Source organism: Pipistrellus kuhlii, unplaced genomic scaffold (genome assembly GCF_014108245.1).
Source record: "Pipistrellus kuhlii isolate mPipKuh1 unplaced genomic scaffold, mPipKuh1.p scaffold_m20_p_3, whole genome shotgun sequence".
Taxonomy (NCBI): Eukaryota; Metazoa; Chordata; class Mammalia; order Chiroptera; family Vespertilionidae; genus Pipistrellus; species Pipistrellus kuhlii.
Window position 1 is genome coordinate 103492850 of NW_023425529.1, and position 26471 is coordinate 103519320.

At 41.2% G+C, this 26471-nt stretch overlaps 1 protein-coding gene across 7 annotated transcripts in view; it reads right to left on the reverse strand.

Annotated features, from left to right (window-relative positions):
* LRCH1 (leucine rich repeats and calponin homology domain containing 1) overlaps positions 1–26471 on the reverse strand; it is a 187213-nt gene that overhangs the window by 63594 nt on the left and 97148 nt on the right. For all 7 annotated transcript variants that reach the window (XM_036455307.2, XM_036455304.2, XM_045588622.1 and 4 more), the window contains 2 exons: positions 15841–15967; positions 3953–4058 (listed from right to left, as the gene is read on the reverse strand). In XM_036455307.2, the coding sequence (XP_036311200.1) occupies positions 3953–4058; positions 15841–15967 (233 nt within the window). The remainder of the gene's footprint in view (positions 1–3952; positions 4059–15840; positions 15968–26471) is intronic.

Below are 26471 nucleotides of genomic sequence, written 5' to 3' on the forward strand. Positions count from 1 at the left end.
GAGTTATTTATAAAAAGAGTACAGCATCTGCTTGATATAACCTCTAGTAATATTAATCCTCCTCTGTGATGATTAGCTTTACTCGTGAATCTTAGGTTGCCGTTTTTTTTTTTAAAGAATAGTTTATTTATTTATTTTTTAAGAGAGAGGAAGGGGGAGGGAGAGAGAAAAACAAAACATAGGCCCCCTACCAGGGATGGAGCCCACAACCTGGGCATGTTCTCTGACTGGGAATCAAACTGGCACCTCCTGGTGCAAAGAAGAATGCTCAACCAACAGAGCCACATCGGGCAGGGCAACCGTGGCAAGTTTTAATTGGACTTGAGATCTTCAGGAATTCTTTGCCACTTAAAAGGAAGACTTTTTTTATTTTAATATATATTTTATTGATTTTTTTTTTTTTTTTTTACACAGAGGAAGGGAGAGAGATAGAGAGCTAGAAACGTCGATGAGAGAGAAACGTCGACCAGCTGCCTCCTGCACACCCCCCACCGGGGATGTGCCCGCAACCAACATACATGCCCTTGACCGGAATCGAACCGGGGACCCTTCAGTCCGCAGACCGACGCTCTACCACTGAGCCAAACCGGTTTCGGCTAAAAGGAAGACTTTTTAAAGCAAAACCAAAGGGATGAATTCCTGGAAGATATAGCAGAAAGGAAAGGAAGGCCACTTACAGGTAAATAAATCAGGGATAGCAATGACCAGCTTAGTTTTGGAAAACTAGAACCTGACAGTTTCATAGTAAGAAACTGGAGGAGAAATGACAACTCCAGCCAGGAAAGGTAAAAACAAACAGCAGAAAAAGAGAGTAAGGAGGTGGAAAAATTAATCTCACTTTTCTGTCCGTTTTTATTAAAGAGGGACAATGAGCCTTGCCAGGATGCTCAGTGGTTGAGCATCAACCCATGAACCAAGAGGTCACTGGGTTCCATTTCTGGTCAGGGTGTGCAGGAGGCAGCTGGTTGATGTTTCTCTCTCTCCATTCCCCTCTCTCTAAAATTAATACAAACATTTTTATTTATTTATTTGTTTATTTATTTATTTATTTGAGGGACAAAGGCCCTAGCCAGCTTGGCTCAGTGGATAGAGTATCAGCCTGTGGACAAAGGGGTCCTGAGTTTGATTCTGGTCAAGTGCACATACCTCGGTTGCAGGCTCCTCCCTGGCCTGGGCCTTGGTGAGGGTGCATGCAGGAGGCAACCAATAGATGTGTTTCTCTCACATCGATGTTTCTGTTGAGAAGGCTAAAAAGGGCTAATTCCAATGTAACCCTGATATTTGGGGCTAGGAATCTGAATCCATGCCAGCAAGCTCAGTGTACATTCCTGATAACCTATAATTAAGTCACTACCTCCTTTCCAGATACATGTCTTGCAGAACCTGTTACTGTGAACAGTATACTGCCCCAGAGAGAGGGTCATTAATGCTGGCACCAGGCCAGACATCAGATATGGCCTGGAGACCCCCAACACCTGGGGCCTTCTTGCAAGGCCCGCAAAAAGGACCAGAGGCATAATCCATATTTGTGGGGCAAAGACCACAGGGAGATATAAAGGAGAGCCCCATGCATGTTTCTTCACTCAGATTTGGAAAGCGATTCCCTGAGTCCATCGGTGTATTAAAGTGTCCCTCCTTTTCTTTAAAAAGCATCGCTTGGTTTTTCTTTGGTCTTCTGCAACACTGTCTTTCCCTCTCTCTTCCATTCTCTTTAAAATCAATGGAAAAATATCTTCGAAGAAGGGGGGGAAAAAAAAAAGACAATGAATGGTTACTTTAATCCTCTGTTCTGGCCCTAGGAATAAAATATAGTCTCCTCTTTGCAGCCTTTATATAAAGTTGTCATGGATAATTAGGCCACAAACATTACTCCCCCTCCTCAAATTGAAAGCATATGAGGAGGGATTCTCAAGAAGGAAAAACAAGTAAGTAAATATGCAAAGTCTTTAAGTTCCCTGCCTGAAAGCATTATCAATGCTCTTTTGTTAACAGAGTTCTCCAGAGTAAAGCAAAAAGAAACTTGATATTCGGGAAGAAATATTTTTAATGATTTTCCAGTACACTGATGTTTTAGCTTTGAGTGGATTTTAAAATATTGAACCTGAGTAAACATACTTATGGAAAGTATAGAAATTTGTAACTGATCTTTTTAGGGAAAGGAATGCTTTTAACGTAAGACAGTAAGTAGTGGTAAAAGAAATAAAAATTTAATTTTGTAGATGCACTTTCCACACGTTTCTATACTATTACAAGGCAACTGTAAAGAAATTAAATTAACTTTTCCTTTTGAAAAGAATAATTAAATGATTTGTGATGATTTCTCAGTGATTCACATGAGAGCTTAAATTTAAATGAAAGCTTTCTTTTGTGCTATGAAAGGTGATCTGCCTATAAATTATAAGTAAGAGTTTTCTCTTTGTACTTGCTCAAAGGAAGGAAAACAATTTCAAACATTAAAAAATGGGATTACAGTGACAAAATTAATAATTTATACTTTTATACCAAGTCATCTCAGGTAATAAATCTTTATACTAAAATAGTTTCTAATTCTACTTCTTTAAAATGCTAGTCCATATGAAAAAGGTAAAGATGGCAGACACTTAAACCTTCCATTTATAAAGTGCATTACATTTCATAAAATTCTTTCTCTTTTATGAGTGCCATATTCTTGCCTCAAATAATGAAGCATTTCAAGTCAAAGATCAAGAAGCAGAAAGAGAATAATAAAAATCAAGTAGCTTTCAAACAGCAGCATTAGTGTCAGATTAACCAAATGCTGACTGTTTCCAAATATGTATGTTTGTACTCTGAGGCATATTTTTCTAGCATATATTTGAAATCAGGAAAGCCTAGTGTCCTTAAATGCAAACCTGGAAATCAGTGTTCTTTGAAAACCAGAGGATGTTTTGGAGGAAGCATTGTGTTCTATTGCTCAACTCACTCCTGATTCAGAACCAATAAGTATCCCAAAATCTGAAATTCTGATCTTCTACCACCTACAAGGCTGATTGCCAACATTCTTAATTTTATAATTTGAACTCTAACATACGTATCAGGACACTCCCTGGAAGCCCTCAGCAGCAGGGATGTCTGAGGAGCTCAGCACTGAGGCTCTGGAGCCATCATTGCTTCCAGGCTTGGAGAAGTTCACCCAAACTATTAGTGACATTAGTCCAAATACCACTCCAGAGGGCAGTGAACTCTCCTGAAAAAATAGATTTTAGACACAGGGTTTCCAACCAGGACCCCCAGATCCAAAAAAACAGAAAGCCTCACAGTCAGATCTACAGGACCAAACATGTCAACTCAACTGTTGGCATGATGTTCCAGAACATCACAAGTCCACAATAAAAACAATTCATGTTGCTTCCTGTATGGACTGACTAGTGTTCCCCAAATTCCTATGTTGGAGTCCTAACCCCCCAGTGCCTCAGAATGCGACTGTTTTTGGAGACAGGGTCTTTAAAGGGTAATTAGGTTAAAATGGGGCCTTTGGAGAGGATGCTAATCCAATATGTCCTTATCTCTCCTTCTGAGAAGATATTAGGACAGAGACATAGAGGGAAGATGATGTGAAGACACAGGGAGAAAATAGCCATCTACAACCCAAGGAGAGAGGCCTCAGAGAAATCAAACTGGTTAATCCCTTAATCACAATTCCAGCCTTCAGAACTGTGAGAAAATAATTTTTTGTTGTTTAAGCCACTCAGTTTATGGTACTTATGGGAGCCTTATCAAATTAATACACACACACACACACACACACAAACACACACCCTTATACAAGGGAATGTTCTATTGCTGTGCCCATTGACTAAAATTACAACGTGAATATAACTTTTCTGTTATCTGCATGTGATGTTCAAATTATAATATTAATAGGCATACACAAAGCAAACAAAAAATAATCAGTCTCCAGTTTTATTCAAACCGCCCCCCCTTTCTTTTTTACCTTGTGGTAAGACTTTAAGGTAATTCCTTCTGACATTTAGTTCTCGTAGAGATTTCAATTGACCTATCTGCTGGGGCAAGGCTGTGATCTCATTGCAGCTGACATCCTGTATAGAAAGCAAGGAGAGAAATAATAAATGCCTTTTTCCAGAAAATCAAGCACTTCATGGGAAATCTCCTTAAGGAATTTAAATGTGAGGATAAGTACACAGGAGACTTTCATATTGTTCTCTAGGTTCCTAACCAAGTAAGGCTGAGCACAGAGAAGCAGAAAGTTCAACAATTTAAACAATTTCTAAGGAGAGGAAAGGGAAAAAAGGAGGACGTTGGTAGCCTCTAGCAGCTACTCTTGGCCTGCCGCTTTCACATGCTTCAATCTTATTTCATTGTCACTTGAAACTCATGAAGCAGTATTACTAGCCTAATACTTACAAGTCCTAAAAATGAAGCTCAGAAAAGTGGTCATTTGTCTAAGTCTTGCGAGTGTCAGAGCTAACACTTGGAACAAATGACTATCCCCACTATTCAGCCACTCTCCCATAAAACCTCTAAATAATACCTTACTAAATGCTCACATTTTACAGAGAAAAACTATAAATAGCAATGCATTCTTTGGATACACTATTGATTTTAAATGGAGTTATCAATAGAGGGCTGGAAACCTTGGACCTGAACACCTTTACCTACATTTTACAAACAAGTCTGTGGGGTATATAGATTTGTCTTCTTTGCTTTGGAAGATTAATATTCTATTAATTATTTACTTGAAACACCTCTCAATGCATGCAAAATGGAAGCATGACATTTAAAATCTTATATATATCATTATTATCTTCCTTAATCCTACTCTTTCTCTTGTCTCTGGAAGCTCTCCCTGCTCTCCACTCCCTCATCCCAGCATGCAATACCTGACTATTTAGTCAGGGGCAATGACCTCTTTTCCCTTAGACTTTCAAATAACAGTTAAAGAAAAAAGAAAAAGACAACAGCTAACACAACAAGAGCCATTCAGTGTGAATTAATCAAAATCATACCCTTTTTTTTTTTCAGATCAGCAAAAAATATATTTATTGGTGTCATAATTTTACTAAATAGTTTATGTGTGCACCATGAGATGAAAAAGGTTGAAAATTAGTGCTCTAGACCAGCACTTTTTCTCAGCTAGACACTATAATGGTCTCCAGATTGGTTTCCATGCTTAATTCTCCTCCCTAGATCCATCCTTCCCAGAGTGAAAATTTAACAGTATAAATTTTATTGTCATTCACCAACTTAAATATTTGCAACAGCTCCTCAGGACAAAGTTCCAAACTCTGCAGCAAGACCTAGGATTCAGGTCTGTATTTCTCCAACATCTTCTCTCTGAATGCCCTCCCTTGTGTACTATACTGGATTGGTGCTGCGTATAGTTCCCAGTGTGTGCCAAACTGTTGTTGCACCGTCCCAAAACTTGTTCAGGCTTTTCCCTTGTCTGGAATGTCAATCCCAAGAATTGTCTTCTTGTCCCATCTACTCATCTTTCAAGACTTAATTCAATCCTCACCTCCAGGCTGAAACCTTTTTGAGGCTTCCACCCCCTCTCCTGCTCCAATATAACAAACACCCAGGGAGAACAGATCACTTTTCCTTTGTACTCATTCAGATAGTCTGTTACTGTATTTATCTGTTCAAGTGTTTCTCTTTTCCTGAAAGTCTGTGAGCTCCTAGATGGCAGAGATCATGTCTTATTCACTCCATCTCTTGGTGCCAAGCAAAATGCCAGGTATAAGGTAAGGAATCAATAATTTTGGATAAAATTCTAAGCTTATTGCTGTTGATACCCTAAAATGCTGCAGTTTACTGTCTCACTTAAGGAGGAAGGGAGGGAGAAAGGGAGAGAGGGAGGAAGGGAGAAAGGGAGGAAGGGAAGGAGGGAGGGAGGGAGGGAGGGAGGGAGGGAGGGAGGGAGGGAGGGGGAGCAAAAAAGATATAGGTAGGCAGCATTTTCACAGCATAAAATCTCACGAGATTGTAATCCCATTTTTTGTGTGTACTATAATCATTTTGCACTTCATTCATTATCCTCTGGTTAGCCAGAATTTAGGATATCCTATTTCTCTACATATAAGGTAAAATTTCCAACATATATTTTTAACATAATGACTTTATAAAAAAAAATCAACTTCCCTCAGCTATTAAATACTTATTTATCAGTAGGGAAAATGATAACCAATATACTTTTTCTTTTTTAGAGAACTTAACATGATAAAAGCGAGTTTTACCTTCTGAATTATAGAATTGGACATCTGAAGACAATTAGAAACACAAAATCCAATTGTCCACTCACATTTTAAAGGGTATTTGGTGAAGGACAGATTATTTTAATAATACCTTTCACTGATGTCAGTTACTTCTTGTTCTGTCAAAATACAGGAAAAATGCCCAGGCAGATCTAGCGTATAAGTGAGATAAAGACTTTTCACTATAGTATAGTAAATATTGTTTAAAACTCTATTTTCTCCCAGTTATTGAACTTGCCAAATTTAAGAAGTTATAAATTCCATTAAAAAAATTTTGAAACCCTTAGGTAATTATGTCTTGATTAGCTGGGGAAGAAGGAGGAGAGAGGAAAAGATAATAATTTAGATGCTTGGGGATAAGATATTTCCATAGAAAAGGTAAAAGCAATATTCCTAGAGTGGCCTGGTTCTCTAGAACATGTCTGTCCATAATTAGCCCAAGATAAGATAAGGTTGTGGTTTTGTTTGTTTGTTTGTTTTCTAGTTCATGAAAGAAAAGAAGATTTAGGAAGATAAATTAAAAAAGGAAAAACACTAATGCCTCACACTTCTGAAATTAATTAGAATTTACTATGCTATGAATTCCAGATTCAGTGGCTTCTTAGAATAGTCTAATGAATTCCTTATGAATTATCTACTAGCCCTAAGCTATGTCTTAGAGAAAGAAAATTATTTCAAGTTTCAGTGAAATCAAATTACCTTAAATTTAGTGTAACAATATTACAAATATATAGGTAAACCAAAAAATGAACCATAAACATAGAATACATATTTACTAATTCTATTTTTTTTACAGAGGAATAAATCTAGTTATTAAATACTTGAACTTAGGTTTTTATGGACCAGCCAATTCAATTTTGTCATTTGGATTAAAAAATAATATTGAGAAGTTTACCTATGACTTAAACTTATATTCCACTGGTTTAATCAACATACTTTTAAGTAATCACATTTCATCAGAGCCTTTCTAGGCAATAAAGGAAGTATGTAGAAGTTAAATACACATTGAAGATTAACACACTTTTGCTGATAGGTGCTAGTTGCTAGCTTCCCTTTAGAATGCAAAAATGACAAGGATTTAAAGTGTCAGAGTAAATTCCGATATTAATAGGTAATGCTCACTTTCAGATAATAATATTGGGAAAAAATAGAAGTGTTTGGAAGGTGTGACCTCTAATGAAAACCAACATAAACACTGTGTCAAGATGATCTCTGAGAAGAGTTCTAGTGAGACCAGGCCACATTCTGGAATTGCATGTGGCATTTCCATGAGCTACCATGCTCTGACTCTCAGGTTTTAAAACTTAGTGTGGTTATATTATTGCTTACATCATATTTTTGTAATAAGTCTAGCTCTTTTTTTTTTTTTTTAATTGAAGGAAACACAAATATCTGACAGGAATTGTAAGCTATTTTCATTGGCCTCCCATCATGTGACCATGCCTTTTTCACTGTGTAACTTCAGTAAATGTCTTAACCTCTCTGTGCCTATGTAAAAGAAGAGGTGCGATTAAATAATTCTAATTTCCTTCCAACATTAGGAAAACCCATTTGCCACATCAAAAATGATGAGCTGACAGCCCTGGCCTGTGTGGCTCGGTTGGCTGGGCATCATCCAATGCACGAAGAGGCTGTCAGTTTGATTCCTGGTCAGGGCACACATCCTGGGTTGTGGGCTCGATCCCCGGTTGATGCTTTACTTTTGATGGATGTTTCTCTCCCTCTCCCTTCCTCTCTCTTTAAAAAAGAAAACTCAATAAGATATAGGTGTTTTGTTTTTATTAAGAAAAAGAAATAATGAGCAGACTTTGAAAAACAGATATCTGACTCAGGGGTAATGTCAATTTTGATTTGTTAGTAATCAAAAAACCTCAATGCCTGCAGTCAGAACTTTTTTTTTTTTTTTTAAGAAAAATCATTTTAAAAAATCATTTAAATTCCACACTGTTTCAAGCAACTGCTACTATGATAGATGTATTATCTCCCAAGACTTACTAAATGTTTCTTTCCAGCACAAGACTCTACTTCATACTGTTCCACACACCCACAAACACAGGCCCACCCCACTATTCTTCATAAGAAAGGCAGAAATTGAAGCAACAGAAGGAGTCCTGGATAAGCCATGGGTTTCCCAATACCCACAGAAACCAGAGATGTGAGCAGACACCTCCAGGCCACAAATGGATGAAAGATCATGGGAGACACATGAATTTACATCTCCACTACCTAACTCAGAGGTTGAAATGCTACCTATAAAAATAATGAAGGGACATTCCTCAAAAGCTGCTCAGTAAATCCTTGGATTCAAACTCTCCACACAACCAACATTTTATGAAAAGGAATAAAAAATAGTATCCCTGGTCAGGGCCAGGAAATACACCTTCCAATCAGTTATTACTTGAGCCAGGCCCTGTGAGTTTTGGGTTGTAAAAGAAGGTTTCTGAATCCATATATTGAGTTCTCATACATGAAAGCAAGAGCTGGGAGACACCATTTTCACACACCACATGATTTGGAAGAGGAGAGAGCTGAGAAAACTCAAATTAAAAATAGACCATCTCTTGACCCCCAGCATGTCAGAAAGCACAGAGAACCAATGAGAGAACTGCTAAACCTTTGGCAAATGCCCTTTAGTATTCTCCAATTTATTGTGTTCTATCTTAGGTGTGCCTGTCTTCATAGCTGTCTGTTAATTATAACATACTAGAGGCCCGGTGCACAGGATTTGTGCACTGTTAGAGGTGTTGTCTGTGGGGATTGGCCTGCTGTGGAAGTGTCGCTCATCCAGGTCAGCCAAGCGGCACTTACACTGTGAGAATGAGCTGACCACCAGGAGGCAGCTCCTGCACTGAGCATCTTCCCCCGGGTGGTCAATGCATATCATAGCAACTGGTCAACTGGTCGTTCTGGTTGTTCTGCCATTCAGTCACTGAGCTTTTATTATATAAGACTAGGGACTCAGTGTATGAATTCATGCACCTTGAAAGGAACGTGGGCCGTGATGCTGCGGTGGGCACAGAGGCGGGTCATGGCCCATCCTCCATACCCCCACCCGGCCCCTCTTGCCATGGTCCCTGGTCCTATCTACCAGCAGCCCTGCTCCTGCTGCCACCATCCCCACACATTGACAGTGCCAACCCCACTTGCACCCACTGATGGCATAGAGCAATTGGGGCTTGTGCCAGCATCGGGTGCGAGCTGTGGCTGCTGCCCTGATTGATCCTCAGGAACAGGGGGAGGTGGAGAATCCCTCAGGGGCAATTGGGGCTGGCAGCTGCTGTTCATACCTGCTGACAGTGCCAAACAATTGGGACCGCTGCCAGGCACTGGCAATGCAAGTGGCATCTCTGGCACCAGCTGTGGGTGTGAGCGGGGCCAGTGCTGGCAGTGGGTGTGAGTGTCTGGCAGGACCACGGCTTGTGGGAGCAAAGATTTTCAGTAATCACCAGAGGCTTGCCCTGATGACAGCAACCAGCGTCCTGCCTTGGTCTGGTACTCCTGCTCCCGTGTTCTACTATCCCACCTCAGCCAATACCCATCATTTTCCACACTCTGCTGCCTGCTGCCAACACCCACCATGTTCTGCATGTACCCCCTGGTGGCCAGCACATATCATAGCAACTGGTTGTTTGGTTGTTCCACTGTTCAGTCTATTTGCATATTAGGGTTTTATATATATAGATGGCATTCAATAAGTATGCCTTACCAAATATTTACCATAATTTATTCTTCAGGAATGATTTCACAGCAAGAGAACCATGTTTCCAATATGCTAACAAGGTTTCAATGAGTAAAGCAAGGTTTAGTCAATACAAGAGAAGTCTGCTGGCCCTCCTTCACGGCTATGGCTCTTTGGTGAGAACCTTCAGACAGATACTGCCTACCCATTTGTACCACACCCTATTTTTGTAGCATTTTTCTCATTCACTCTCAGCTGTTCCTGGCTTGCCACAAGTTTGATGGGAAAATCAGTCCAAACTGAATCCAGGAATGCCAAAGAAGGAAATCATGGGCTTTTCTCCATTACAGGCTTACTTACAACCAATGAGGCACAACGAACACAGCTGTGGAAAGGGTATGGACTTCCATCAGTCAAACCTGGTTTTCACCTCAGCTCCCCCACGTTGTAGCTCCACAGCCTTAGGTAAGTAATTTGGAAACTCAAACTCGCCTGTAAAACGTAGATATAATTCCTACCTTGCTGGATTATTGTCAAGATTAGATGACATAACGTGCCATGTACTTAACAGAGTGCCTGGCATACAGCAGATGCTTAGTAATCTCTTCCCATCATAGAAGCACACACAGATGGTCAGATGTTTTTCAAACCTCAGTTTCTCTCAAAAATTAGAAAGGACAACTCCTTTCTTGTAGATGGCTATGGTGTTCTTGTGTTGTTCGTTTTTTAAACAAGTGATTCCAGAATACTTCACAAACACTCGAGAGGAAAACAGAGTTTAAAACTCCATTTCGGAGACTCCGAGTTTAATGTGAAAATTTTAAAATGATTTCTTTCAAAGTTCTTAAACAATGCTGAGCCTATAAACTGAGAGATTTTATCAGTACCGTAGTGGCTTAATGTACTCTCAGCCTGGGGAGCTCCCATAATTTTTACTAAGTTGGTTACTGTGTAGCAAAAACAGAAGCCACCCACATAATCCCAGACTTACTTTAGACTCTCCCGAGAATTTTGTTCCAGTTGATAGCTAAAAAATATCTGACGTGATTACCTATAGTAATACTACTATTTTAAGCAAAAAGATTAAAGATAAGAAGGAATGGAAACTAATCTTTTTTTAGTTTGTGACCTTAAGCAAGGCTAGTTACCCTTTGTGGTTAAATAATGGCAACTTATTGCATTTTTACCAACTTCACAAAGAAATGTTTTTTTTAAAAAAGATCTAGCTTGCTTTCACCCAGAGTAGAAAAAAAAAAGAAAAAAAAAAACAACAACAAAGACTGTCCATCCAGTATGGTAATCACCACATGGGACTATAGGGCATGAGAATGTGACCAGTCCAATCCATGATGTGTGCAAGTGTAAACAAACATGGACTTCAAAGACTTAATACAAACAAAGAATACAAAACACCTCATTACTTTTACATTGTATACATGTGGACATTATATCTTGGCTATCTTGGGTTAAAATATATTATTAGAGCTTGTTTGCTTATATATATTTTTATATGTAGCTACTAGTTACTAGTACATTTAAAATTATTAGTACATCTGCTAAGGCAGCCGATCGATGTTTCTTTCTCATTGATAGTTCTTTCACTCTCTCCCCTCATCTCTCTCTAAAAATCAATAAAAACACATTTTAAAAATAAATAAAACAAAACTGCATCTGCTGCCTGCTGAATGAGGGTGTTTCAACTGAAGTTCTAAGTTAACGACTCAAAGATGATGCTCTATACATCTTCCTGCCTCAGTTTCATCATTTGTAAAATGTCAACACCTTGGATAGATGTCTTTTAAAACCTCTATGGCTCTAGCGTTCCAGAACTCCAGGGTTCAATAGTTGTTGCTAGTAGAGAAAATTTGTGAGGACTGGTTGATGACTGCTGTAACTAAGAGGCAGGCAGCCTTCCAAAGAGCGGCTCCAGACAAGGTAGGCGTCGCTTCAGCTCAGGGCGTCGCTTCCACCCAACCAGCAGCGTGTGTGTCTCAGGGCTGCAGACAGTGCTGTTGTACTTCCTCTGCCGGCTGCGAAAACTGTGAGGTCATGTGAGGAAAGCCCTGCTCTGACGCGGTGGCTCCAGGGCTCAACACTGTGCCGCCTATTAACAGAGCTGTCCGTAGTTCTAGGCGCAACTGCTGGCTGGCACACTGTGGGCTGAAGCGCAGGGTGCAGTGGGACTGAAACACATTCTGGCTGCCAAAGGGGTCCAGAACACTGACTTCATCAGTCAGGAGCCGAAAAGTAGGAAACAACAACAACAATTTGTAACATATTGTATTTATCAGACTCCTGAAAGAAGCATTAAAAAGACAACATATAACTATCAGTTTCATCCAAAGCATTATTCTATATTTGTTTGTTTTCTGTTAACATGGCACCTTCTGAATTAACCTGGATTGAAAGATAGAGTCCCCCCAACCCAGTAAGCACTTGGAAGTCTGCACCAAGCCACCTTGGTGGCCCACTCTCCATCATCTGACAGCAGCATGCTGCAAACATGTTTAGGTGTCTATCATGTGCTGGGCACCAGATACAACAGCAATATACAGTCCCTTGTCCTTAAGCAGAATACCAAGTAAGATGACAAATGTGACTCTGTGAAAATTGGATGGTAAGTTTTGGGTGCTCGTCTTAAAAGCACCTAACTCAGGAGCTAGGAAGGCATTTTGGAGAAAGTGAGATCCAAGTGAGCTAAAAACTGACCAGAAGAGGAGGAGGAAGAAGCAGTCCGCGCTCCAAAGGACAGATATGAAAATGAACGAGATGCATCACCAGAAGGCTGTAATTTAGAGTGTGATGGGACTAGCGGCAGAGGTGAACCTGAGAGGGAAGCGGGGGCCAGACCATGCGGGCCTTGAATACCCTGTGAAGGAGTTGATAATGGTGGCCCAACCCCAAGGCAGCCATCCCATTCTTCCTAGTGTTAGGAGGATTAAACTGCTTCTTCCTGCCCAAGCATGCCAGGTAGTACCACACTGTCCTGTCTTGGCACAAGTCATCCCTCCTTCTTGCCTTCTTGAAGGCCTTCCTGTCTCTGCCTTCTTATTTTCATCTCAGAAGTCCCACATGGATTTCTAGCCCCAAAGAAATTAGCTGGAGTTGGCACACAAAAGAAAAGTGATTGGTCCTCAATGTTCTAGATTGGCATCTATTTGCAGGAAGGCACCGTGTCCTTTCCATGGTTGGAACCACAATATTTCACTCTGTGTTTGATACATGGAGTAATGTAAGGTGCCTCTCAAAGGTCTCTTCCCTTAAACCCTTTCCCAGCCCCAAGACTAAGCAATCATTCCCTACCTGTAAGCACACTTCTTGTAATAGACTTCCGGGTGAGAGGACCCAAAGTAAAAACCATCTTCTTTCAGAACTGCCCCCATTGGTGGCAGCTGAGCAGCCAGGTTAGGACAATGTGACCATGTGCCGTGGGTATTGCTCACTGAGACAGGAGAGGACATGAGACTCAGATCTTGCCTCTCTCACTTAGAAACCAGGGCTGAGACCTGCTAGTAGGTCCCTGCTAAGTGCTTTAGTTGGGAGGACATTTACACTTGGGATCTGTGGGCTAGGCAACTTCTCCTTGTACGCAGAAGCAGAAAGAATCATAAAGGTTTGGCAACTTTCCAGGGTCTTGTTCTAGTCATTATAGAATGGTGTCTATTTGCAGGAAAGTACCATGTCCTTTCCATGGTTGGAATCACAGTATTTGCTCTGTGTTTGATACAAGGTCAGTGTGAAATAATGCTTGCTTGGAGGCTAAGTTGTGACTATTGTTTTAACCTGATTGCTTATTCTTGCCTCTACCTTCACCCACTTTAGCTCAATGGAAGTCTAGAAAGGAATCCTTTTTTCCCACTCTAAGAAACAAAGTAATTAAATAGGTAAAGAGCTGAAATACAGTAGTGCATCTCACCCTCAGGCACACACTTACAAACCCATCTCTGCCCTTCTGTAAGTCTGTAACTCGTTCTTCCTTTTTATCCCTGGGGATAGGGTCACATGTTAAAGTTACATTAATTTAGGGCAGCGGTTGCCAACCATGGTCCATGGGCCACTGGTGAGGTGAAAGGTTGGCAGCCTCTGCTCTAGGGCATGGCTACTCAAACCCTCACAGAATCAGGGCAGCTGTTATTTGTCTTGTGACTTATCTATATACATTCAGAAAGTGGGGCCTACTAACCTATTTGTAGATTACTTTTTGTTTACCCATAATTTATCACAAACTTATTTTCATTGTGAAAAAAATGATCTAGTAGTAACTATCATATGATAACCTGTAAACTTCAGGAGCCGTAAGTCATGTATCTTAAGGAAATGTGAACTACAGAAAATCTGTAACTTTCAGGAAGTATGTCTGTTACAACAAAGCCAAGGTTACTCTTCTCCCTCCTTAAAGTCTTTATCAGTAACACTAGAGACACGGGTGTGGTCCCTAGATCTGGCCAGTGATCCCAGCGCGAGCCTCTGGCGTGGAAGGGCAGGTCCCAGCTGACCTGGACCCCTGCCTCCCCCACCTCCCACGCGCCACCTTTGCCTGAGCCCTTGGGGCCCCGAGTCCCCACTAGGAGATACGCTAAGCGTGGCCGGACTCCACGAGCCAGGGTGCAGCATGGGCCTCTGGGCCGCCCAGCAGTGCAGCACGGAAGCAGGGCAGGTAGCTGTGCTCTCTCCTGACCAGCCTACCCATGCCGGCTACGGCCCTGCTCACCTGGAAGACACCACGTGGGTGCGGGCAAGTGAGCCCTGGCATCCCAGAGAAGGGTAGAGGGGGCGTGAGAAAGAGAGCTCGAGGGACACCCCGCATTATCACCGCACCTCCAGCCCGCCATCCCCAGCCCCAGGTAGCCAACAAGAGGTTGTAGCACATTATAGACGCCTGCCATGTTCTGCGCGACCCCCTTCCCCCCTAGTAATCAGTGCACGTCATAGTGAGAGGTTGAACTCCTGGTCAAACGACTACCCAAGGGGACAATTAGCATATTAGGTTTTTATTTTATAGGACTAGAGGCCCAGTGCATGAAATTCATGCAGGGGAGAAGGAGGGTTGTCCCTCAGCCCAGCCTGTACCCTCTCCAATCTGGGACTCCTTGAGGGATGTCTGACCACTCGGGCAGTCGGACATCCCTCTAACAATCCAGGACTGCTGGCTCCCAACCGTTCACCTGCCTCTACCCGATTGCCCCTAACCACTTCTGCCTGCCAGCCTGATCACCCCTTACCACTCCCCTACCAGCCTGACCAATGCCTAACTGCTCCCCTGCCTGCCCAATCACCCCTAACTGCCCTCCCATGCAGGCTTGGTCCCCTCCCAACTGCCCTCCCTTACAAGCCTGATCTCCCCCAACTGCCCTATTCTGCTGGACCGGTCACCCTTAACTGCCCTCCCTTCTGGCCTGATCGCCCACAATTTTTCTTCCCTGCAGGCCTTGTCCCCCCCAACTGCCCTCCCCTGCTGGCCTGGTCCCCCTCCCCAACTATTCTGTCCTACAGGCCTGCCCCCCACCCCCCAGTTGCCCTCCCCTACTGGCCTGGTCACCCCTAACTGCCCTCCCTGCTGGCCTGATCACCCACAACTGCCTTCCCCTGCAGGCCTGGGTCATCCCCCCCTCACCCCCCCAACTGCCCTCTCTTGCTGGCCTGGTCTCCCCCAACTATCCTCCTCTGCCAGCTCAGTCACCCCTAACTGCCCACAACTGCCCTCCCCTGCAGGCCATCTTGTGGCGGCCATATTGTGTCCACATGGGGGCGGCCATTTTTTACCACATGGGGGCAGCCATCTTGTGTCTTGGAGTGACAGTCAATTTGCATATTACTCTTTTATTAGATAGGATAGGCTCAGTTCCTCTCTGTCCAACCATAGCAAAAAGTTTTTCTGACAATTTTAACAGACTACGATTAGTAAGCAAGCACCTTAAAAACAGTACATACCAACTCCATTAACTGTTTGAGCTGACCAATCTCTTCTGGCAGTGATCCGAGTTTGTTGTTACTTGCAATTAACACTTTGAGAGGCAGACCACACAGGCAGGCAGGCAGGGTGGACAGCTGATTTCGACTGCAAAGACAATACAAGGGCACATGTGAACATACAGGCCACTTCATACCATTTGTGAACCTTTTGCACAAGCAAGGAGAAAAAGAGTGAGCTGAAAAGACACCTAACTAATAATGAAAAGCCAATAAAGTTCCTGTGTATGTAATAACTCAAATCTCATATGTATAAGACAAGAAAATATATATTTTACAAAAAGAGAGGCATAGGCTGGTCTGAGGGACGCACAAGGAACCCTGAAGAAGCTGAGCCCATGGCCAGCCAGGGCACAGGTGGGCAACATGCCCTGTATCACCAATCGCAACAGGAAGCTGGTGCCAACTGTCATCTTCCTGACAATGTGAACAGGAAATCCTGAGAGGATCTAAGGTATTTTACTACTAACATAGGCAGCAATGGAGAGATCATTTTCCTGTAACTCTCAACACTACCACCCAATTTCCAGTGTTTTGACTCACTATGGTTGTTTGCTTAGGTATGTGCAAGAGAGCTACTTAAAAAAACAAAAAAAAACAAAAAACTTTATTGCTGAGTCTTCTGTGAGATGGGAAAATATTGAAGAAATGAAATCTAAGAATCAGCCACAAGTATAAGGCAGTGACTTATTTTATCTCCTCCCTCACAAGCAGCCCTTTTCCTAGTATCAAGTAAGGAGACAGATGGTTTTCAGCTTCCCTTTATTTTTCTGGCCATTCTGTTTTGAAATCAACAACCAGACAATAAACATAAAACTCTGTTGTATTGCCGAAGCCGGTTTGGCTCAGTGGTAGAGCATCGGTCTGCAGACTGAAAGGTCCCAGGTTCGATTCTGGTCAGGGGCATGTACATTGGCTGCGGGCATCACCGGTAGGGGGTGTGCAAGAGGCAGCTGGTCGATGTTTCTCTCATTAATGTTTCTAGCTCTCTATCTCTCTCACTTCCTCTCTGTAAAAAAACAATAAAATATATTTTAAAAAACAAACAAAACTCTGTTGTATGTCATAGTATTGCACCTACTTAGAACTTCTATGTGTAAAGCTTCAGAGGCTGTGGTACCATATGCATGTATTTAAGGGTGCACATAACATCTGTGTGTGCAAGGGCATGAGACAGACAGATGGACTGCAAACACACAGACTGTTACCAGTGGTCATTTTGGGGGGAGTAGGTACAATGAGTGGATTTCATTTTTTTTTTACTACATTTTGCTAATTTTCCAAAATGACTACAAAGTGCTTTTATAATTAGGAAATAAATCCTATATAATAAAAGCTTAATGTGCAAATCGACCGAATGCCAGAACAACTGGTTGCTATGACATGCACTGACCACCAGAGGGAATATTCTCCCACCCAAGTACTAACCAGGCCCGACCCTGCTTAGCTTCCGAGATCAGACGAGATCGGGCGTGTTCAGGGTGGTATGGCCGTAGACAAGAGGGAATATTCTCAAAGCAGGAACTGCCCCCAGCCCACAGGCCCCAGGCCAGCCAAGGTGGGTGCAATCGCCCCACAGAGGGAGGTGAATGGCAGTGGTAGCAGAAGGTGAGGGGTGGAGAGGGGGAACAGGGCCAGTGGGCAGGCAGCGCCAGTCCAGCCAAGGTGGGTGCCAGCAGGGGTCCCCCTGATTGCCTCGCCAGTTGCCCCACAGATTGGCCCTGATCACCAGCCAGGCTGAGGGGCCCTGCTCTTGTGCAAATTTCGTGCACAGGGCCTCTAGTATCATTATAAAAAGATAAACTTCATCTGGATACTGGTTATATGGATGCTTCTTTTGTGGAAATTCATTTAGATGCACATTTATGATCTGGGCACTTTTCTGTATGTGTAAAGGTTTTATTCTCTCATTTCCCCATACCATATGAGAGCACAGGGATCTGGTTAGCCAAAGGGTGTCTCTAGCTACTGGGCTCATAACAAAACAGGTGCTGTTCTCTTGAAAGAACCTTCCTAATATGGGTACTCTGTTGTAACACCCTGACATCTCTCCTGCTCCTGGTCCCCAATGCCCAGGTAATGAGGTTAGCAAAAAAAGATACGGCCACATCTTCTCTCTACTGCTCAGACCCAAAAAGAAAGTTATTTCCAGAAAGGAACCTAAGAAGGAGAGAACTTTCTCTATGAGGGTCCAGCAGAGGAGAGGAGCTAGAGGGCCCTTTGGGGTTGGGGGCGGGTGTTTCTGGCACTAGAAGGACCAGCTGACTCTTCGCTCCCTCCTGGTTAGGATGACAGGCGAGAATGAGGGTGATGGGCTCACCCTGGCCCTTTCTCCTGATCTCTGGGTATAGTGACAGGAGAATCTAGGACTGCTTGCCTATTTGTCTGTCCTCTCAAACCCCTCCTGCACCCTGTCTCACCCACAGGAGCCAATGGGGCTCTTCTGGGTGGAGGAGGAGAGGCCCTGCTTCCCGGTGCCTGCTGGGAGAACTTTCTTCAAAGACGCTATCTCCTGAAAAGAGACCTCAATTTATCAAAAGGTGGCAAGTAAGTAATTTGGGATGTAATTTGTGGTTATAAAATACTCAATAATATGTATTTTCATAAAATGAGGATTGGTAAATTAAAATGTTAATAAGATAATTTTATTATTTGAGCTATACTAAGCTTCCTTTTCAAGAGACAATATTAGGAACAAAGATAAGTATGCTCGAAAATTTCTACATTTTTATTTTCCACAGAATCAATGATTACAGTTGAGATCTTATCTTTGTTTCTTATCTTGGAAACTCAGATTTAAACTATTCCCAATCTCACTACCTTAATGCAGGCATCTAATCAAATTAACAGATTTTGAATTGGAGAGGCATTTATCTTACTATTTAAGTAATTCAATGAAGGCTCTGTTTATTCAGAAGCATGAGTATTTGAAATACTCGGAATTCTTCCAGGGTCGGTACTAATTGAAAATAAAGTAAAATTTAAGCTTGTGAAAGCAGTTAGTTTATTTGATAGGAAAGAGTGCTATTTATGCTAAAAGCTGCTAAAGAGATACGTATTTATTTATGCCCCACACACTCCTATATTTAATCACCAATATACCAATAACATGCCAAGTCTTCGATCATATTACATGTCACAGACGTAGGGCACATTTCTTCTACTGCATCTATCTGTTCCCTCAGCCTCTACCTCCATATTTTATCACAGGATGTTCCAGTATTACTTTTAATTTCCCCAATAGAAAAAGGAAATACACATGCACACAAAATCCCATTAGCTCTCTAGCAGGTATTTATAAAGGAGAGGAGAAATTGCTCTCTTTAATCATCTACCCACATCAGCAGCCTGAGCTTTTTGAAACCACTCATCTGGCATTTTCTCATATAAGTGCCTCAGGCTGAAATCCGCTCTTCTCCCCTCCCACTGGTCTCCTGGGGGCCTGAACCCTATAAATAGCCCTTTAAGGAAAGAATTTTTAAAAATAAGGCCATTTAGTGTCTGATAAAGTAACATTTACCTTCAAATCTAGCCTGTGAGCCACATCTGAAAACAAAATAAAAAGTTAACAAGAGTAAATCAGTGGAGGAAAAGGGCCACTCACTCAGTAGTAGAAATTATAGATCCAGTCATGGTGGCATGAAACTTCCTGCCATCAAAGAGCCAAGCTCATCCAGCATCCCATCAGTCTCCCTGGCCATCTGCATGGAGGATGGCCAGGGAGCAATGAGGGGAGGAAGGCAGGCAGTGGGCTTTTCCCATGGTTACTGCTAATGCTTGTCTCCCCTCTCTCAGTTGAATGACTCTCCAACAGATTTGTCTATTTACTAATTATGAGATGGAATAAGGCAGCACAACATAGTATGAACAATTTTGATAGCCTAAATTACTCTTGGTTTCAAGTATCACTTAACCTAATTCTTAAATTAAGAAATTCACAAACCAAGTCATTTATTTATGATTTTACTTTGGCAGAATCTTATTTTAGTGTATTTTGATTATAGCACTTATTAATATGGCACTTATTATTGTTTCAAACTTAGTATTTGACAATTTATTAGAAAATTATTTCCTTTAAAGTATGTAATGATGAAGGCATGCTATATTATTACATGTGACTTTATTATCAGGGCATTATATGTATTTTTTATTCTACTGGACTATAGGAGTGAACAAAAGTAGGTTAATAATAATGATAAATACAATAACTAATAATTAATTATTATACAAAAATAAACTCGCAACTATAACCCTACTTTTGCCATCCCTGGACATTCTTTTTAAAAATATTTTAATTGATTTTTTGAGAGAGAATAAGAGAGAGGGAGAGAGAAACATCAATTGGTTGCCTCCTGCATGCACCCTAACAAGGGACTCAATCCACAAGTTGGGCATGTGCCCTGACTGGGAATCAAACCACTGACACCTTGGTGCACGGGACAATGACCAACCAACTGACCACAACAGACCGTGAACCTGTATATCCCTTTTTTGTATGTATGTGTATTCACTTAACAATGAAACATGGGCCAAAACTGGTTTGGCTCAGTGGATAGAGTGTCAGCCTGTGGACTGAAAGGTCCCAAGTTCGATTCCAGTCAAGGGCATGTACTTTGGCTGTGGGCACATTCCCAGTAGGGGGCGTGCAGAAAGCAGCTGATCGATGTTTCTATCTCATGAATGTTTCTAACTCTCTATCCCTCTCCCTTCCTGTTTGTAAAAAATCAATAAAATATATATTTTAAAAATAATGAAGCATGGAACTCACTCAACAGAAAATAATTTATAGGGTGATTTCTATAACAAATTCACTTTAATTCCCTTGGTAGAAAGGTCACCAACAGGGGAATTAAAAGACCTGGTTTCAAATCTCATCTTCACCACAAGTCATCTGTATGACTAAGTTTAACCTCTGGCTCTGTCGTCCATAAACACAGGAATAATACCTTCCTAACGTGACACATGAGATTATGAATACAAACGTAATTTAGTCAATACTAAATCCATATATAAAGATTAAACCAAGCCCAACCATTCATTAATGTTGCCAACCAACTATTAGGTGGGTAACCAAAAAGAGCATATGTGTGCTTAGCTACATTTTAGTGGTTTTTATTTCCTAATTGTTGAAATTTCAGCCACTTTTAGAATATGATTTCATATTTCACTTATTGAAAACATATAAATTAAAAATAAAGATCATTATTCTAAGGCATACTGAGGAGAATCAGGCTATACATTTTTAGCCCAAAACAAACCTTGCAGCTATTTCCAATGTGGAGAACCAACCTCTATACTGATAAAAAGGTAATATGTTAATTAGACCAGGAGACCGGACATCTTCCTACCGTCCGACTTCTTTCCAGACAAAGCCAAAATTGTGGGGGCCAAGGCAGAGGCAGTTAGGGGCCCTGAGGCCGGCTGGGTAGGGCAGTTGGGGGCCATCTGGCTGGCAGGGGAAAGCAGTTAGGGGCCATCTAGCTGGCAGGAAAGGACAGTTGGGGGCCATGAGGCCAACTGGGGAGGACAGTTGGGGGTCACAGGCTGTGAGGGGAGGGTAATTGGGGGACATCAGGCTGGCAGGGAAGAAGTTAGGCGGCAATCAAGCTAATAAGCAGGCAAGTGGTTATGAGCCAAGGGGTCCTGGATTGGAGAGGGTACAGGCGGGACTGAGGGACCCTCCTCCTCCCATGCACAAATTTCATGCACCAGGCCTCTAGTCTATATATATAAAAGCCTAAGCAACTGGCTGACCAGCCAGTAGTTATGACATGCACAAAGTGCCCCCTTGCACTCCAGGACCATGGGTGTATGAATCCATGCACTGGGCCCCGTGTCCTATATAATAAAAGCCTAATATGCAAATTGACTGAACAGTGGGATGACAGGTAGGTAGGAGGTGGGGCTAGTGAGCAGGCAGTGCCAGGCCAGCCAAGATGGGTCCCAGCGGGCAGAAGGAGAGGACAGCGATTTGGGGGCAGCACCATCCTCCAACTGGCCTGCCAGTCACCTCCTGCAGAGGGAGGCCAGACTGCAGCATAGGCCCACCTGGGATCAGGCCTAAATTGTTGGTAGGACATTCCCGAAGGGCTCCTGGGCTGCAAGAGGGTGCAGGCTGGGCTGAGGGATCCTCCCCACACCCTCCGAGTGCACGAATTTTTGTACACTGGACCTCTAATTACAACATATAACCACATGGATGACTTTTTTTTAATCCATCATATCTAATTCCAGGATCCTATCAGTTCTCGGGAAATCATGCATATCTAAGGATCACCACCTCCATTTACTATTTGGTTTCCAAAGACAAACAAGGGTCCTGGGTTCGATTCTGGTCAAAGGCACATGCCCAGGTAGCGGGCTTGATACCCAGCAGTGGGCGTGCAAGAAGCAGCCAATCAATGATTCTCTCTCATCATTGATATCTCTCTCTCTCTCCCTCTCCCTTCCTCTCAGAAATCAATAAAAATATTTTTTAAATCTACTTACTTTACTCAAATACCAGACCTTTGCCACTGTTTCTCTTTGCTCATATTATAATTCCTATGACATGCCACAAAACTTGATTCAACAAATTCAACAAACATTTCTTGGGTAGTTATTATATACTAGTGGCTCAGTGCATGGATTCATGCACATTGAAAGGAAATTAATTAGAAGAAATATTTTAATATCACTATTTGCCCTTTCTCTATAATAGTAGTGTCAGAGATGAAAGAAAATTAGTAAAATATATATGAAAATAATATGTAAATTGATTAATAAGCAATAACAACATAGACATGATATAAAAATAAGAAAAAAAATGACATAAGAACAACATTGGCAAAAACAATGGCTGATAAATTGATTAAACTTATTCTATAATAATTTCTCCCTGTACACCACATTAAGAGTAAAAAACACTTTCAAAATGCTTGACTAATTCCCCTTGTGATGAAGTATTTATAACTTTAACTTTAACATCACTCCCTCTTTGAACTCAAGAAAAAGCAACATATAACTGACCATGTCCGAAACAGATTCAGGTAAGAATATTCCTACTCTGTCTAGAGTTTGTTCTTGTGATTTATTAATTGTCATTGAAAATGCTGGCATCACAGGAAACTGTTTTTGAACTAATTTAAATGGGAGGCCAGTGTCAGATGGGAACAAATCAATTCTTGGAATCAGAACAACCTCTCCTTCCACAGATCCTGCTAATACTTCAGCTTTGATTATGGTAGGTCGCAATCTTTTGATAATAAATCTAGTACCATTACAAAGATCCCATTTACTATTAAGATTTCTCTGTAGCATGATGATGGCACCTACTTTCAATTTTAATTTATGACATGGTATTCCCGAAGGAGTAATATTGTTAAGAAATCTGATGGAAAAATTTTTCTTTTCGGTATCATCTATTGAATTGATGGAATCATCACTCAAATAGGTGTGAAAATCTTCATCAAATATATCCAAAATTTCTTCATTTAATTTATGACCATGCTCATTTTTAGGACAAATAATCAAACATTTAGATATGTTTTTAATGTTATCTATAGATATATTATTTCCAAAGGTAGCTTCAATAGATCCATTACAAGTCATTTCAAGGGGGATTTCAATAATATCTAATCTGAGAGCTTAATATGTATCGCACATGAGTGAGTCAATGTTAACTTTTAAATTGCCAGCGCATGTCATATGTACTGACTGGTCGGTCAGACTGCTGGACAGATGGACGGTCAGTCACTTAGCCTTTTATATGTATATAGTCTAGAGGAGACTGGTGCACAAAATTTGTGCACAGTTGGGGGCGGGGGGAGAGTTCCCCCTCAGCCCTGCCTGCACCCTCTCCAATCCGGGACCCTTCAGGGGATGTCCAACTGCCAGTTTAGGCCCAATCCCACAGGACATCCCTCTTGCAATCTGGGACTGCTGGCTCCTAATGCTGGCTCCTAACTGCTCACCTGCCTGCCTGATCACTTTTAACCACTCTGTCTGCCTGCCTGATGGCCCTAACTGCTCCCTTTCATGCCTGATCACCCCTAACCTCTCTGCCTGGCTACCTGATTGCCCCGAACTGCTCTCCCCTGCCGGCCTGATTGCCCCTTACCACTCCTGCCTCAGCCCCGCCATCATTGCTTTGTCCAGATGGACTTCTGGAAGATGTCCATTCTATTTGCTCTAATTAGCACAGTATTCTTTTATTAGTATAGATAAGGCACTGTGCTAAAAACTTAAGATAATTATTTTATTTATATTCACAGCAATCCTGTAATGTAAACATTAAACCTACTTTTCAGGCACAAAACTTGACATTGTTCAGAGAATTTAAATAACTTGCTCCAAGTTGCCTAGTTGTCAGTTACTCTGTGTTAAAATTTGAAACCAGGTGGTTCAGGCTTCAGATCAAAGTCTGTGATCTTCCCTCAACACAACCCAGCCTCCTCTCATTTACTTTAGAATAAAAAGTAAAGCTAAACCAAGAAATTAGTAGGAGGGCACTGAATTCCAAACAGAAGGCAATTAGTAGTACACTAAATTAGTAGTACAATGATTGAGTTATATAAAAAGGGAAGGAGAAAGGGGTCAAAAATCATTTATGAGACTCCAAATTGGGGTATTGGCGAAAAACAGTATGAACATGGGCAGGAACAAGGATCCAAGATATGCTCATTTGAGAAAGAAGAAAATGGACTTAGCACATGTTGAATTTTGAGGAGTTAATAGGTATTCAAGAGAAATTAAATTTTAGGCAATTGGGAAAATGAGAATTAGTGCTCAAATGAATCAAAGAAATGAGAATATATCTGAGACACATTATACATGAGGTCTGCATGAGAGTATTTAAGGGTCAAAGGTTGAGCGTTGGGGAATTCAGCATTAAGGTGCAGGAATAGAAAGAACATCCAGGCACTGGAATAGAGAAGAAACAGATACAGGCAAAAGAGTGAGCAGGAAAACATGTCACCAAAAACCAATAAGATTTTTTTCAGAAACTCTGAAAAAATCCTCCCACATGCTCAAAGAAAACTTCAATCCTATAAAGAAAGAAGCTGGGAAGAGAAAAAAAAACCTTGAACAAATGTCATAAAAAATTAACAAATGTTAAATCTGACTACTGGTGAGAGATTAAAATATTTTTTTGTACTTTTCAGTACTAAATTTTTTCTTGAAATAAATTACATATTGTAATCAGCAGAAACAAATGAATATTTGTGTATATTTAAAAGATGCTAAATAAAAAATAAGTCAGTCTGAATGACAGCTCTATAAAACACACTTTATGCTAGAGTATTTCCAGGGCCTTTCTCTTTTCTACTTCTAGTTAAGCTTATCTTTCAATACATTCCGTACATACAAATCACTTGGCCTCTGAATATGACATATGAAGATACATACTTTTTAACCTCATCTTTTTTAATTTTTAAAAAAATATATTTTATTGATATATTTTTTTTTTTAAGAGAGAGGAAGAGAGAGGGATAGAGAGAAACATTGATTAAAGAGAAACATCAATCAACTGCCTCCTGCACACCTGCTACGGGGGATGTGCCCACAACCAAGGTACATGCCCTTAATCGGAATTGAACCTGGAACCCTTTAGTCCGCAGGCCGATGCCAAACCGGTTAGGGCCTCATCTTTTTTTTAGACATAAGTTCTGGAGGATACTTTGAGTGATACACATTCTTGTTAGTGTTTACAAACTGGTGTTCTAAAAAACACTATTTTAAGGCACAGTAATAGGTAGTACCAAAAAAAAAGAAAAGAGCTATGTGTTGATTGGAGAGTCACAATATTGATTAGCACAATACCCAAACTTTTCTAAAAGCATCTACCAGAGAATACTTTTGTACAGATTATATTTTGGGGTAATGACAGTGTACTGACTATGTACTCCTATGGAGTCTGGTGGGTAAGTTTTCTTCAGATCAGTTATACACTATTCATGAACAGAGATTAATAGATAACATAGTTCCATATGACCCACCTCTAAAAGTTACCAAACCTTCTGATAATTTGGATCTCACCCTTCAAAGAGAGTTTATCATTCTATCTGTCCTGATAATCCATCTGGTCCAGAGAATATAAAGGTGCTCTAAGAAATGGGAGGAGACAAAAAAAAAAAAAAAAAATGCCTTCCAGAATAGACTGCTCTTGTGACTACCATACCTTTTGTCTCCTAAACACCTAATATATTTTTCCCTGAACAAGTGCTATTTGAAATTCTTGGCTGTATTATTTTATCAATATTTCCCCTCCCTGAGCACAAGCATTCCTTTCAGAAGGAGGGTAATATTTTTAACATCATATTCTGCAACTTCCCAGCCACTGCAACATTTTTTATTATTTTTGTAAATGAAGTGATATATTTAGATCTGGATTTTGGGAAACTAAAAAAACTAATACTGTCTCTTTTTTCTCAAAAGCAACTCTTATAAAAACTTTTTTACATTCGCCCAGTTACTGTAATTGTTACTAAGAAGCAAATAAGAGCACCAAGAGAACTAAAGTGAAGCCCGGGCTTGGCTATTATGCCCCAGACTGCAGTCAAAACCCACTTGCTTAAAGCTCCAATTCCATGTGGCCTTTAATTTAAGGGAAG